This window comes from Anomaloglossus baeobatrachus, chromosome 3 (assembly GCF_048569485.1).
Source record: "Anomaloglossus baeobatrachus isolate aAnoBae1 chromosome 3, aAnoBae1.hap1, whole genome shotgun sequence".
Lineage (NCBI taxonomy): Eukaryota > Metazoa > Chordata > Amphibia > Anura > Aromobatidae > Anomaloglossus > Anomaloglossus baeobatrachus.
This window is the reverse complement of record NC_134355.1, coordinates 698,864,038-698,878,800: the sequence shown is the minus strand read 5'-3', so window position 1 is coordinate 698,878,800 and position 14,763 is coordinate 698,864,038. Positions and strand designations below refer to the sequence as shown.

Here is a 14,763-nt window from a genome sequence, read left to right as displayed (position 1 = left end):
CGCCCCCATAGACTTGAATGGGTGTGAGTGAAACAAGCTCGCAGAACACTCGCAGCATGCTGCGACTGTTTTCTCGGTCTGATTAGGGCTGAGAAAATAATCGCTCATGGGAGTTGCCCCATAGAGTAATATTGGTCCAAGTGGAATGAGTTGTTTTTTTTTTTTATCGCATTACACTCGCTCCGTATTACTCGCCGTGTATCTTAGACTTGAGGGGGATCCGCCCCACCAGGACAGTAAACCTACAGAATAAAAGGGTGGTACTTCTCCTCCGATGCAGTTGGCGCAGAGGTGACTTTTCTATTTATTAAGATAACCCAGCAGTAGCCCCTCTCCTGCTCAGAAATCCCAACTGAGCCTTAGAAGAGGTACCGTATTTTTACCCTGAAGTTTTCCTGTTCTGGTGGAGCAGATCCCTCTCTCATGTGGGCACTGTTGTGGACTCCAGTAAGAAATTGTCGTGTTGAAATCTTCTTACAGTAACATTCAAAAGCCCCATTCAAAATCTAACAAGTGGTTTCTTTGTTTTTTTCCACAGTGGTTTAACGTTTACTTTTCAGAAGTGAGACCGGTGCTGGCCACACGAGACAGCCCGAATAACTTCTTCTTATCGACTTCAGGAATAAAAATTTATAACGTATCCAACGACCTTACACGCTACCACAAAAAGTAAGTGATAAGTCAAAAAACTATACTTTAAATATTGTGCCATGTATTTACGATCTACTCTATTCCTTTCTAGGTATAATGTTGAAAATATCTCCAGTAAGCTGGTCAGAAAAGTCTGTCAGACATGGACCGTGTCTAAACTGACAGAGAAAGAGAAGTATCTGTTCTCGAAATACTTAAGCCATTCGAACATGACAGCGGAGAGGAACTACAGGGAGAAAACCTTAGGGGACCTCTGTGAAGTGTTCCAACTGGTTGCAGGAGCAGGCAGACCAAGGGAAACCCAGCCCAGCACCTCAAGGTAATTCATTGCAATGCACATATGATGATTTCATATTTGTACATAAACTGTTGCCAGAATTTAAGTTTGTTTTCTGTCTCCCCTACAGAGCAGCAGAAGGAAGCAGCAGAGAAGAGGAGCAAAGGGTCCAGGCCCAGGAAGTCGATGCTACCAGTGCCCAACTTGAAGAAGTACCCGGTGACTCAAGTTTAAATCCAAGGTGGGTATACCTTTAAATCAGTGCCACAGGTCAATGTTTGCTGCGGAAAAAACAAGAACAGCGAGCATGTGATTTCTAGAAATCATGTCCACTATGCTTGTACTGTACAATGCAGTGTTTTGGAAGCAGCAGAAACACGCTACATCCCAAACGCTGCTGTCGCGGGCGGGGAGGAGGGTGTCAGCACACCGCGCTCACCCCTTCTGCTCGGGTCCGGCAGTTGCTCCTGGTGGCTCGAGCTGCGGGCCGGATCCCGGGGTGTCTCGAGCGACACTCCTCGCCCGTGAGTGAAAGGGGGGTGTTTGTTGGGGTTATAGTTCGTGACGCCACCCACGGTTGTGGTGACTGCACCACCGCTGCTCAGTGTGGGGGTCCCGGGGATGGTGATGGGAGCAGCCAGGTGTTGTGTTGCCCCTTCGTGGGTAGGGGTTGGTGATCCCGGTGATGAGATGTGAAGTGTAGGGCCTGGAGGGCGCAGGGACGCGGGGGCAGCGCTGTGCCTTGCGGCACTGTGGTACTCACTCAGCCTGACACACGGACACAGTTTGTACGGTAAACCAACGGCTGGTAGGACGGTCCCACAGACGGCTGCACCTGCACTCCCGGTAGGTGACGGTGACGTTACTCTTCTTTGCACCGATGTTGTCTGATGGTAGCGGTGGATTCCCTCCGGTTACTCGCTCCCCGACTGCAATCTGGGCCGGAGGAGCTCTACACTTTGCCCGCAGGCGCTGGCCCTGGGGAAACTGGTGCCTTGGCGGTGGCGGTGTCTCCCCGGTAATGGTCGGGCTGTTGCCATCAATCGGGACTTTGTTGTTGGGGGATCTACGTCCCCTTCACTGACGGATTCGGCAAATTGGGCGACTCCTAGCCTTGCCGGGGTCCGAGAGGCCCCTGCCCTGGTGCTGACTGTCCTTCGGAACACTGCTCGAGACCACCGGGCACACAGCCAACGGGGTCCTTCCAGGAACTTCCAAACGGTCCCACTCCAAACAGTCACCGCCGTCGCTGACCTTGCTGTTCTAGCCCTACACACAGCTGGGCTCTCAGGCTGTCTTTCCTTCTGTCACTTTCACTTAGTTGCTTTACTTTCTCTCTTAGCTCCTCACACTTGCCCTGCCTGGGCTTCACTTCACTCCTGTCACTCCTCCTCCCTGACAGAACTGCACTCAAGCTCGTCCCTGAGCTATCTGCTCTTTACTCAAGCCCTGCCTGGGCTACTCTGCCTCGTCACTTCCTGCCTCCAGAGCTGTGAGCTCCTAGATGGGCGGAGCCAACCGCCTGGCCCACCCCCTGGTGTGCATCAACAGACTCTTGGAGGGAGGCAACAAGGATTTTTGGGTTAGCAGGTGTGCCTACCTGGAGTGTGGGGTGTGGTGGTGTTGTTACCCGTGTCCCCTGGCTTGCCCAGGGCGACACACTGCCAGCCCTGATCGTGGGCACGCACTCTAAGGGTAGAGTCACAATGGCGCATGAGAGCAATGTGAGAGAAATCTGGCATTGCATTTGGCCCCATTTAAGACAATACAGCAGCTCACCTCTGCAAGTTTTTTTTTTTTTTTTTTTTTTTTTCTCAGCCCTAATTGGACTAAGGAAAAAAAAAAATTGCAGCATGCTGCCATGGTCTGAGTCTCTTCACTCGTCCATACAAGTCTGTGGGTGAGGGAGAAACATCGGACTGCTCTCAGATGTCATCCTAGTGCAGTGCGATATGCGCACAGGCTGACAATGGAGGAGAAGAGGGGATTAATCTCTCTCTTCCGCAGCTAGGATCTGCTCTCAGGAATGGATCACAGTGGCATGACACTCTGCTCACGCTTGCAGCGAGCGGGATCCGAGGGTCATTAGCATATTGCATCTGATGCTCTCTCCTCAGTTACTATGCACAAGTGTCACTCTACCCTAAGGGTAACTTTACACAGCCCAGCAGTTTACTGAATTATTGCTCAAATGAGCACATTTGGTTGGCTATCAGGTCGTGTAAACATGGCACCTTACAGGGCATTCAGTGTCTGTCACTCAAAAGTTAAGTCTCTGGGATTCACAGCAATTTAATACCCTGGCCACTTCAATGCCTGACAGATGTCCTGTGTAAAGCGGTCTTATGCCAGTGACCGCACAGTGAGGAGCGCAGCTGCTTCTGTGGGATGAGCTGGACTTGCTAGAAGAGCAGTGATCATGTGTGCATCATCAGGGTGTATACTAATATTATTGTTTATTTCAGGCCGACAGAATCTATCCCGTCCAGTGTCCGCACAAGATCCACGACGACTGGGAGGGTGTTGAGGAAAAGGAAACAGCCCGGGTAATAAGTGAATATGTTCATTGATGTCGTCTTTAAACCACAAACCTGTTTTAACATAGGTATTCCTTTTTTTTTCCATTTAAAGAGATGACGACTGCGGGGATCCGCCCAGAAGAATGAAGCTTATCCCTAGGCTCATATTGAGGAGAATCGACGATTGAATTTTTCATGTTTAAAAAGTTTATTAATTCCATGTTGTGCTTTTTTTTCCCCATTTTAGGTCCAATACCAGGTGAATATTGTCTTATAAATGTACTGTTAACTATTTCTATTCTAGCTATAGGGACAAACTGGAGGTGATAAACGGCAGTGATGAAATAATTCTGACAAATGGAGGTTTAAATGGCATCGCCAATGAAAACTAGTCAGATGTCTGAGCCGTTGTATTTCCCTCATGCCTTGTCTCTATAACTAGAATTCAAATAAACTTTACAAAATAAAAATGCACCAGAGGATAGAGCCGTGCCAGAGGATAGAGCCGTGCCAGAGGATACAGCCGTGCCAGAGGATACAGCCGTGCCAGAGGATACAGCCGTGCCAGAGGATACAGCCGTGCCAGAGGATACAGCCGTGCCAGAGGATAGAGCCGTGCCAGAGGATAGAGCCGTGCCAGAGGATAGAGCCGTGCCAGAGGATAGAGCCGTGCCAGAGGATAGAGCCGTGCCAGAGGATAGAGCCGTGCCAGAGGATAGAGCCGTGCCAGAGGATAGAGCCGTGCCAGAGGATAGAGCCGTGCCAGAGGATACAGCCCACAACAGTGTCAGGTAAAATCTTGCAGCCCACCCTGCCCTGTCTGCACCGAGAACCCGCCAGCCGGGCACCAGTTTGCGCCGAGACCCAGCTGCAAAGGCCCCAAAAAACCCGTATTGTTTGTGGCCCTTGAATATTGCAGTGGGCCAGCATTGCTCTAAATGTCTCTGTGAAGGTAGCCAGAGAACAAGAATAATACTCAAACCCTACCACCACAACTGCATTCCACCCAAGACCATCTTAGGCCCTGTGCCCACGCTGTGTTTGATGCTTTTTTCATGCAGATTTTGAGAATCTGCATCAAAATCTGCATATCTATCCTGAGGGCAGCAAAGTCTATGACAGGTCTCAAGTGCTGTGCTCACGTTGCTTTTTTTTCCCCCCTTAAATTATGGTTCAGGCATCAAATCTGAAAGGGAAAAAACCCCCCAATATAATAGTACTTGTAATATATAGTGTGTATTACTAAGGTGAGAGCATTGGTGTATACAAATTTATATATGTGCATATGATGTACATTAAATAAGAGAAACCAAACAAACATGTCAAACTATAAACATTTTATTAAACTGAATAATTAAGCAAGGAAAAAAAAAACGGGAACATAGACCATTCTGAGCTTGCAGTTTTCATTCTGTAGAAAGAAAAAAAATTAAATGTTGCACAGTGCAGAATACTATAAGAGGTCTTTACAGAACCGAGTAACGGCAGATCCAGAGGCCCACTAAGCCAGCCAGAGAGGAGACAGAGGGCTGCCGCCTGCACCCCCACCAGGAGGAGTGACAGAGGGCTGTCGCCTGCACCCCCACCAGGAGGAGTGACAGAGGGCTGCCGCCTGCACCCCCACCAGGAGGAGCGACAGAGGGCTGTCGCCTGCACCCCCACCAGGAGGAGTGACAGAGGGCTGTCGCCTGCACCCCCACCAGGAGGAGTGACAGAGGGCTGTCGCCTGCACCCCCACCAGGAGGAGTGACAGAGGGCTGCCGCCTGCACCCCCACCAGTCTGACGTATGAAGGTTCGTGTATGGCAGTTTCTAAACAGGCTTTTTTTTTTTCCTCTCATGCCTTGAACTAGAATTCAAATAGAATTTACAAAATGTTACTGTACGCGATCCATACCCCCAAATCAGGCTAATTTTCAAGTTGCTATCTTGTAGACTGGTAGACAGGACATATGTGTATCCCAGCAGGGACATTTCAATAGCTGACAATACAGGGTCACTTTTGTTTCTGTTCTGTTTCGAAAAGATAAAGGAAAGTTCGCTAATGTTTACTGTTGTTGTTGTTCCCACAGAATGAAGATGTGTAAAAGCAGTCATCACTAGACATTAATATATGTTTCTGAAATAGAATATTAAGACACAGAACATTTAGAAGACAAATCGGAATATCCTAGTCAAGTCACTATAGGGAACACATGCCTCCATATACCAGTATTTTTACCTGGATTACTGACATCTGTTTGTTAATGTGTAGTAATCTGTAGTGGTCTTACGAGGTAGGGGCCCGTGGAACAATGTCAACCGTGAATGTATATTAAATATAAACATTTTAATATTTATCTGTGTCTTGTGTTTTCTAAAGTAGGCCTACATGGTGTAACAAGTCAAGCAGCTTCTGCTACTGCTGCCTGGGGGCAGAAAGTATCATTTGAACAAAATTTTAGGGGTAAAGGCCCTGTCACACACAGATAAATCTTTGGCAGATCTGTGGTTGCAGTGAAATCATGGACATTATAGTTCCATTTGTACACAGCCACAAACCGGGCCCTGATTGTCCACAATTTCACTGCAACCACAGATCTGCCACAGATTTAGCAATGTGTGTGACAGGGCCTTAAGGGAAAGTCGTCTGCAGCAAAAAAAAAAGTATATTTTGGGTCCCTGCTCCCCTCTCCAAGCTTGTGAGTGTCCCTGCTACCCCCCCTCAGCCAACTCGGGGGCCAAGACGGAGTCCCAGGGGCCAAGACGGAGCCCACAGGGGCCCTCTGAAGCCCACAGGGGCCCTCTGAAGCCCACAGGGGCCCTCTGAAGCCCACAGGAACCAACAGGGACCCTCTGAAGCCCACAGGAACCAACAGGGGCCCTCTGAAGCCCACAGGAACCAACAGGGGCCCTCTGAAGCCCACAGGAACCAACAGGGGCCCTCTGAAGCCCACAGGGACCCTCTGAAGCCCACAGGAACCAACAGGGGCCCTCTGAAGCCCACAGGAACCAACAGGGGCCCTCTGAAGCCCACAGGAACCAACAGGGGCCCTCTGAAGCCCACAGGAACCAACAGGGGCCCTCTGAAGCCCACAGGAACCAACAGGGGCCCTCTGAAGCCCACAGGAACCAACAGGGGCCCTCTGAAGCCCACAGGAACCAACAGGGGCCCTCTGAAGCCCACAGGGACCCTCTGAAGCCCACAGGAACCAACAGGGGCCCTCTGAAGCCCACAGGAACCAACAGGGACCCTCTGAAGCCCACAGGAACCAACAGGGGCCCTCTGAAGCCCACAGGAACCAACAGGGGCCCTCTGAAGCCCACAGGAACCAACAGGGACCCTCTGAAGCCCACAGGAACCAACAGGGACCCTCTGAAGCCCACAGGAACCAACAGGGGCCCTCTGAAGCCCACAGGAACCAACAGGGGCCCTCTGAAGCCCACAGGAACCAACAGGGACCCTCTGAAGCCCACAGGAACCAACAGGGACCCTCTGAAGCCCACAGGGACCCTTTGAAGCCCACAGGGACCCTCTGAAGCCCACAGGAACCAACAGGGGCCCTCTGAAGCCCACAGGAACCAACAGGGGCCCTCTGAAGCCCACAGGAACCAACAGGGACCCTCTGAAGCCCACAGGAACCAACATGGACCCTCTGAAGCCCACAGGAACCAACAGGGGCCCTCTGAAGCCCACAGGGGCCCTCTGAAGCCCACAGGGACCCTCTGAAGCCCACAGGGACCCTCTGAAGCCCACAGGAACCAACAGGGACCCTCTGAAGCCCACAGGAACCAACAGGGACCCTCTGAAGCCCACAGGAACCAACAGGGACCCTCTGAAGCCCACAGGAACCAACAGGGACCCTCTGAAGCCTACAGGAACCAACAGGGACCCTCTGAAGCCTACAGGAACCAACAGGGACCCTCTGAAGCCTACAGGGACCCTCTGAAGCCTACAGGGACCCTCTGAAGCCCACAGGGGCCCTCTGAAGCCCACAGGAACCAACAGGGGCCCTCTGAAGCCCACAGGAACCAACAGGGGCCCTCTGAAGCCCACAGGAACCAACAGGGGCCCTCTGAAGCCCACAGGAACCAACAGGGACCCTCTGAAGCCCACAGGAACCAACAGGGGCCCTCTGAAGCCCACAGGAACCAACAGGGGCCCTCTGAAGCCCACAGGAACCAACAGGGGCCCTCTGAAGCCCACAGGAACCAACAGGGGCCCTCTGAAGCCCACAGGAACCAACAGGGGCCCTCTGAAGCCCACAGGAACCAACAGGGACCCTCTGAAGCCCACAGGAACCAACAGGGGCCCTCTGAAGCCCACAGGAACCAACAGGGGCCCTCTGAAGCCCACAGGAACCAACAGGGGCCCTCTGAAGCCCACAGGAACCAGCAGGGGCCCTCTGAAGCCCACAGGGACCCTCTGAAGCCCACAGGGACCCTCTGAAGCCCACAGGAACCAACAGGGACCCTCTGAAGCCCACAGGAACCAACAGGGGCCCTCTGAAGCCCACAGGAACCAACAGGGGCCCTCTGAAGCCCACAGGAACCAACAGGGGCCCTCTGAAGCCCACAGGAACCAACAGGGGCCCTCTGAAGCCCACAGGAACCAACAGGGGCCCTCTGAAGCCCACAGGAACCAACAGGGGCCCTCTGAAGCCCACAGGAACCAACAGGGGCCCTCTGAAGCCCACAGGAACCAACAGGGGCCCTCTGAAGCCCACAGGAACCAACAGGGGCCCTCTGAAGCCCACAGGAACCAACAGGGGCCCTCTGAAGCCCACAGGAACCAACAGGGGCCCTCTGAAGCCCACAGGAACCAACAGGGGCCCTCTGAAGCCCACAGGAACCAACAGGGGCCCTCTGAAGCCCACAGGAACCAACAGGGGCCCTCTGAAGCCCACAGGAACCAACAGGGGCCCTCTGAAGCCCACAGGAACCAACAGGGGCCCTCTGAAGCCCACAGGAACCAACAGGGGCCCTCTGAAGCCCACAGGAACCAACAGGGGCCCTCTGAAGCCCACAGGAACCAACAGGGGCCCTCTGAAGCCCACAGGAACCAACAGGGGCCCTCTGAAGCCCACAGGAACCAACAGGGGCCCTCTGAAGCCCACAGGAACCAACAGGGACCCTCTGAAGCCCACAGGAACCAACAGGGGCCCTCTGAAGCCCACAGGAACCAACAGGGGCCCTCTGAAGCCCACAGGGGCCCTCTGAAGCCCACAGGGGCCCTCTGAAGCCCACAGGAACCAACAGGGACCCTCTGAAGCCCACAGGAACCAACAGAGACCCTCTGGAGCCCACAGGAACCAACAGGGACCCACAGGAACCCTCTGAAGCCCACAGGAACCAACAGGGACCCTCTGAAGCCCACAGGAACCAACAGGGACCCTCTGAAGCCCACAGGAACCAACAGGGGCCCTCTGAAGCCCACAGGAACCAACAGGGGCCCTCTGAAGCCCACAGGAACCAACAGGGGCCCTCTGAAGCCCACAGGAACCAACAGGGGCCCTCTGAAGCCCACAGGAACCAACAGGGGCCCTCTGAAGCCCACAGGAACCAACAGGGGCCCTCTGAAGCCCACAGGAACCAACAGGGGCCCTCTGAAGCCCACAGGAACCAACAGGGGCCCTCTGAAGCCCACAGGAACCAACAGGGGCCCTCTGAAGCCCACAGGAACCAACAGGGGCCCTCTGAAGCCCACAGGAACCAACAGGGGCCCTCTGAAGCCCACAGGAACCAACAGGGGCCCTCTGAAGCCCACAGGAACCAACAGGGGCCCTCTGAAGCCCACAGGAACCAACAGGGGCCCTCTGAAGCCCACAGGAACCAACAGGGGCCCTCTGAAGCCCACAGGAACCAACAGGGGCCCTCTGAAGCCCACAGGAACCAACAGGGGCCCTCTGAAGCCCACAGGAACCAACAGGGGCCCTCTGAAGCCCACAGGAACCAACAGGGGCCCTCTGAAGCCCACAGGAACCAACAGGGGCCCTCTGAAGCCCACAGGAACCAACAGGGACCCTCTGAAGCCCACAGGAACCAACAGGGACCCTCTGAAGCCCACAGGAACCAACAGGGACCCTCTGAAGCCCACAGGAACCAACAGGGACCCTCTGAAGCCCACAGGAACCAACAGGGACCCTCTGAAGCCCACAGGAACCAACAGGGACCCTCTGAAGCCCTCAGGAACCAACAGGGACCCTCAGGAACCAACAGGGACCCTCAGGAACCAACAGGGACCCTCAGGAACCAACAGGGACCCTCAGGAACCAACAGGGACCAACAGGGACCCTCTGAAGCCCACAGGAACCAACAGGGGCCCTCTGAAGCCCACAGGGGCCCTCTGAAGCCCACAGGGGCCCTCTGAAGCCCACAGGGGCCCTCTGAAGCCCACAGGGACCCTCTGAAGCCCACAGGGACCCTCTGAAGCCCACAGGGACCCTCTGAAGCCCACAGGAACCAACAGGGACCCTCTGAAGCCCACAGGAACCAACAGGGGCCCTCTGAAGCCCACAGGAACCAACAGGGGCCCTCTGAAGCCCACAGGAACCAACAGGGGCCCTCTGAAGCCCACAGGAACCAACAGGGGCCCTCTGAAGCCCACAGGAACCAACAGGGGCCCTCTGAAGCCCACAGGAACCAACAGGGGCCCTCTGAAGCCCACAGGAACCAACAGGGGCCCTCTGAAGCCCACAGGAACCAACAGGGGCCCTCTGAAGCCCACAGGAACCAACAGGGGCCCTCTGAAGCCCACAGGAACCAACAGGGGCCCTCTGAAGCCCACAGGAACCAACAGGGGCCCTCTGAAGCCCACAGGAACCAACAGGGGCCCTCTGAAGCCCACAGGAACCAACAGGGGCCCTCTGAAGCCCACAGGAACCAACAGGGGCCCTCTGAAGCCCACAGGAACCAACAGGGACCCTCTGAAGCCCACAGGAACCAACAGGGACCCTCTGAAGCCCACAGGAACCAACAGGGGCCCTCTGAAGCCCACAGGGGCCCTCTGAAGCCCACAGGGGCCCTCTGAAGCCCACAGGGGCCCTCTGAAGCCCACAGGAACCAACAGGGACCCTCTGAAGCCCACAGGAACCAACAGGGACCCTCTGAAGCCCACAGGAACCAACAGGGACCCTCTGAAGCCCACAGGAACCAACAGGGACCCTCTGAAGCCCACAGGAACCAACAGGGACCCTCTGAAGCCCTCAGGAACCAACAGGGACCCTCAGGAACCAACAGGGACCCTCAGGAACCAACAGGGACCCTCAGGAACCAACAGGGACCCTCAGGAACCAACAGGGACCCTCAGGAACCAACAGGAACCAACAGGGACCCTCTGAAGCCCACAGGAACCAACAGGGGCCCTCTGAAGCCCACAGGGGCCCTCTGAAGCCCACAGGGGCCCTCTGAAGCCCACAGGGGCCCTCTGAAGCCCACAGGGGCCCTCTGAAGCCCACAGGGGCCCTCTGAAGCCCACAGGGACCCTCTGAAGCCCACAGGGACCCTCCGAAGCCCACAGGAACCAACAGGGACCCTCCGGAGCCCACAGGAACCAACAGGGACCCTCCGGAGCCCTCAGGAACCAACAGGGACCCTCAGGAGCCCTCAGGAACCAACAGGGACCCTCAGGAACCAACAGGGACCCTCAGGAACCAACAGGGACCCTCAGGAACCAACAGGGACCCTCAAGAGACAACAAAACTGAGACGTCCTTTTGGGGCGCATTTCCGTCGTTTCTGGGGGACCCCGCACTAAGCCATACACATTACTGGGGGGGAATACATATTACTGAGGAAAGGGGTATACAGCAGTGGGGGGCATACAGCTCTAGAGAGCAGTGATTCTGATGTGGAGGGACAAACAGCTCTGGGGTGGGGGGGGGTACATACAGCTCTGGGGGTATACAGCACCTGGGTGGAGGGGGACATACAACTCTGGGGGTAGAGTGCAGCCCCCATATTCCTCCATATAGTGTTATGAAACCCCCATTGTCCTCCATATAGTATTTTGTAGCCCCCAAATGCACTATGCAGCCTCCATATAACACTAAGCAGCCCCCAGATAATTCATTTTGGTGATGTTTTATCATGTTTTTAATTGTCTACTGTGTTTTTTTTTTCATATCTAATAAAAATTGACCATTATTTTGCACATATACTCCTTGTCCTCTTGTGTATACATGTATCTGAGTACTGCAGTCGGGGGTGGTGGTCCCTTGTGACTGTCTCTCAGCATTATTTTCTCTGGTTCTAAGGGTACCGTCACACTTTAGCGACGCAGCAGCGATCCCACTAGCAATCTGACCTGGTCAGGATCGCTGCTGCGTCGCTGCATGGTCGCTGGTAAGCTGTCAAACAGGCAGATCTCACCAGCGACCAGTCACCAGCCCGCAGCGACGTGCAAGCGACCCTGCGCTTGCATGGAGCCGGCGTCTGGAAGCTGCGGACACTGGTAACTAAGGTAAACATCGGGTATGGTTAATAATAATAATAATAATAATCTTTATTTCTATAGCGCCAACATATTCCGTAGCGCTTTACAATTCAGGAGGATCATATACAAACAAGTAACAGTTATAGAAATACAATATTTAGAGGGGAAAAAAAAAATACAACCCTGCTCGTGAGAGCTTACAATCTACAATGAGATGGGGGGAGAGGCAAGGTTCAAGTGCTTATTTACAATGACAATCCAACCATCTCACGGAAATGGGGCTGGATAATGGTTTCCTGGACCAGTGGGCCCGAGCCTTGAGATGCCTTTGGGTGCCATGGAGTTTGATGTGGAGCTATGTTGTGAGAGGTTGTAGAGGGACTATGTGAATCGAATCTGATTAGGGAGTGTGATAGGCCGCCCTAAAAAGATGCGTCTTTAGGGTGCGTCTGAAGCTGAGTAAGTTGTGATTTGTCCTAACTTCTTGGGGTAGAGCGTTCCAGAGGGTTGGTGCAGCTCGGAAGAAGTCTTGGATCCGGGAGTGGGAGGTTCGAATTAGTGTGGATGTTAGTCGAAAGTCGCTTGCAGAGCGTAGAGAACGGGTGGACTGATAGACAGAGAGGAGGGTGGAGATGTAGGGGGGTGCTGCACTGTGGAGAGCTTTGTGGGCGAGAACAAGCAGTTTGAATTGGATCCTATGATATATGGGCAGCCAGTGCAATGACTGGCACAGAGCAGAGGCATCCGAGTAGCGGTTAGCCAGATAGGTGACCCTGGCTGCTGCATTAAGGATTGACTGTAGAGGAGAGAGTCTAGTTAGGGGGAGACCAATTAATAGAGAGTTACAGTAGTCCAAGCGAGAGTGGATCAGGGCCACGGTGAGGGTTTTTGTCGTTTCCATTGTGAGAAAGGGGCGGATTCTAGAGATGTTCTTGAGGTGCAAGCGGCAGGTGCGGGCAAGAGATTGTATGTGGGATGTGAAGGAGAGATCAGTGTCAAGTATAACCCCCAGGCAGCGGGCTTGCGGCCTAGGACTTATCGTTGTGCCACACACAGAGAGGGAGATGTCAGGTTGAGGAAAGTTGGAAGATGGAGGGAAAAGAAGAAGTTCAGTTTTGGAAAGGTTAAGTTTCAGATAGAGAGCAGACATGACATTGCAAACTGCAGTCAGGCAGTCACTGGTGTTCTGTAGTACAGCGGGGGTGAGCTCAGGGGAGGAGGTGTATAGCTGTGTGTCATCAGCATAAAGATGGTACTGAAAGCCAAATCTGCTGATGGTCTGACCAATTGGGGCAGTGTAGAGGGAGAAAAGAAGAGGGCCAAGGACTGAACCTTGAGGGACCCCAACAGTGAGAGGAAGAGGAGAAGATGTGGAGCCAGCAAATGATACATTGAATGAGCGGCCAGAAAGATAGGATGAGAACCAGGAAAGAACAGTGTCCTTTAGGCCGATAGAGTGGAGCATAGAGAGAAGGAGATGGTGGTCAACAGTGTCAAAGGCAGCCGAAAGGTCAAGAAGAATAAGCAGAGAGTGGTCACCGTTACGTTTTGCTGTCAATAGGTCATTGGTCACTTTGACAAGGGCAGTTTCTGTTGAGTGTAAAGGGCGGAAGCCAGACTGTAAAGGATCTAGAAGAGAGTGAGAGGAGAGGTAGCGGGTGAGGCGAGAGTAGACCAGGCGCTCCAAGAGTTTAGAGATGAAGGGGAGATTGGAGACTGGTCTGTAGTTGCTTGTGCAGGACGGATCGAGAGAAGGTTTTTTTAATAATGGAGTAATGATAGAGTGTTTGAGGGAGGAGGGGAAGAAACCCGAAGAGAGAGAGAGATTGAAGATTTTAGTTAGGTGAGTGGCGACAACCGGAGAGAGGGACTGGAGTAGAGGTGTGGGGAAGGGATCAGTAGGGCAAGTTGTAGGACGAGAGGAGGATAGGAGCCTGGAGACTTCCTCCTCTGTGACTGGGTCAAATGTGGAAAGTGAGCTGGATGGGATATGGGGAGGGATGGGATTCACAGGGCTTGGTGGCTGGGAGCTGATCTCTTGGCGGATGTTTTTAATTTTCTCTGTGAAATACGAGGCCAGGTCATCAGCATGAAGGGCTGTGACAGGGGTCTGTACTTTGGGATTGAGGAGGGAGTGAAAGGTGTCAAAGAGTTTTTTTGGATTGTTGGCAAGTGAGGAAACAAGGTTGGTGAAGTAGGTCTGTTTGGCGAGGTGAAGGGAATAGTTATAGGTCCTTAACATGAACTTGTAGTGGATGAAGTTTTCTGGTGTGCGGGTTTTCCTCCATAGGCGTTCGGCGCTCCTGGAGCATCGCTGGAGAAATCGAGTTTGTGATGTGAGCCAGGGCTGTTTTACTCTGTGTTTGGTCTTTCTGAGGGTGAGGGGCGCTACTTGGTCTAGCGTAGTCCTGAGTGTGTCATTGTAGTGCTTTACAGCCAGATCAGGACAGGAAAGTGAGGATATAGGGGACAGTGATGTGTGTAAAGATTCTGAAAGTGTCTGAGAATCGATGGCCTGTAGGTTTCTGAATGTGTGATTGGTGGGAGTGTGCTGGGGCGGACGAGGGTTTGTGAGCTTGAAGGAGAGGATGTTGTGGTCAGAGAGGGGAAGAGGTGAGTTGTCAAAGTCAGAGATTGAGCAGAGGCGGATAAAGACCAGGTCAAGGGTGTTACCATCTTCATGTGTCTCAGAGGATGAGAGCTGTGAGAGGCCAAGGGAGGTGGTGAGAGATAGAAGCTGGGATGCAGAAGGGGAGGAGGGGCTGTTCATGGGGATGTTAAAGTCTCCTAGGATCAGGGTTGGTAACTCTGAGGACATGAAGTGTGGCAGCCAGGCTGAAAAGTGGTCAAGGAACTGGGTGGGTGAGCCTGGTGGACGGTATATGACAGCTACTCTGAGGGAGAG

The 14,763-nt window shown here is 53.5% G+C and overlaps 1 protein-coding gene across 1 annotated transcript in view; it reads left to right on the top strand.

Moving 5' to 3' along the window:
• LOC142297097 (uncharacterized) overlaps positions 1-5,748 on the top strand; it is an 18,873-nt gene extending 13,125 nt beyond the window's left edge. Inside the window, exons 6-12 of the mRNA XM_075341359.1 lie at positions 539-669; positions 743-970; positions 1,059-1,169; positions 3,394-3,474; positions 3,560-4,238; positions 4,920-5,240; positions 5,519-5,748. Of these exons, the coding sequence (XP_075197474.1) occupies positions 539-669; positions 743-970; positions 1,059-1,169; positions 3,394-3,474; positions 3,560-3,635 (627 nt within the window). The 3' untranslated portion in view covers positions 3,636-4,238; positions 4,920-5,240; positions 5,519-5,748. The remainder of the gene's footprint in view (positions 1-538; positions 670-742; positions 971-1,058; positions 1,170-3,393; positions 3,475-3,559; positions 4,239-4,919; positions 5,241-5,518) is intronic.
• Positions 5,749-14,763: the final 9,015 nt, after the last annotated feature.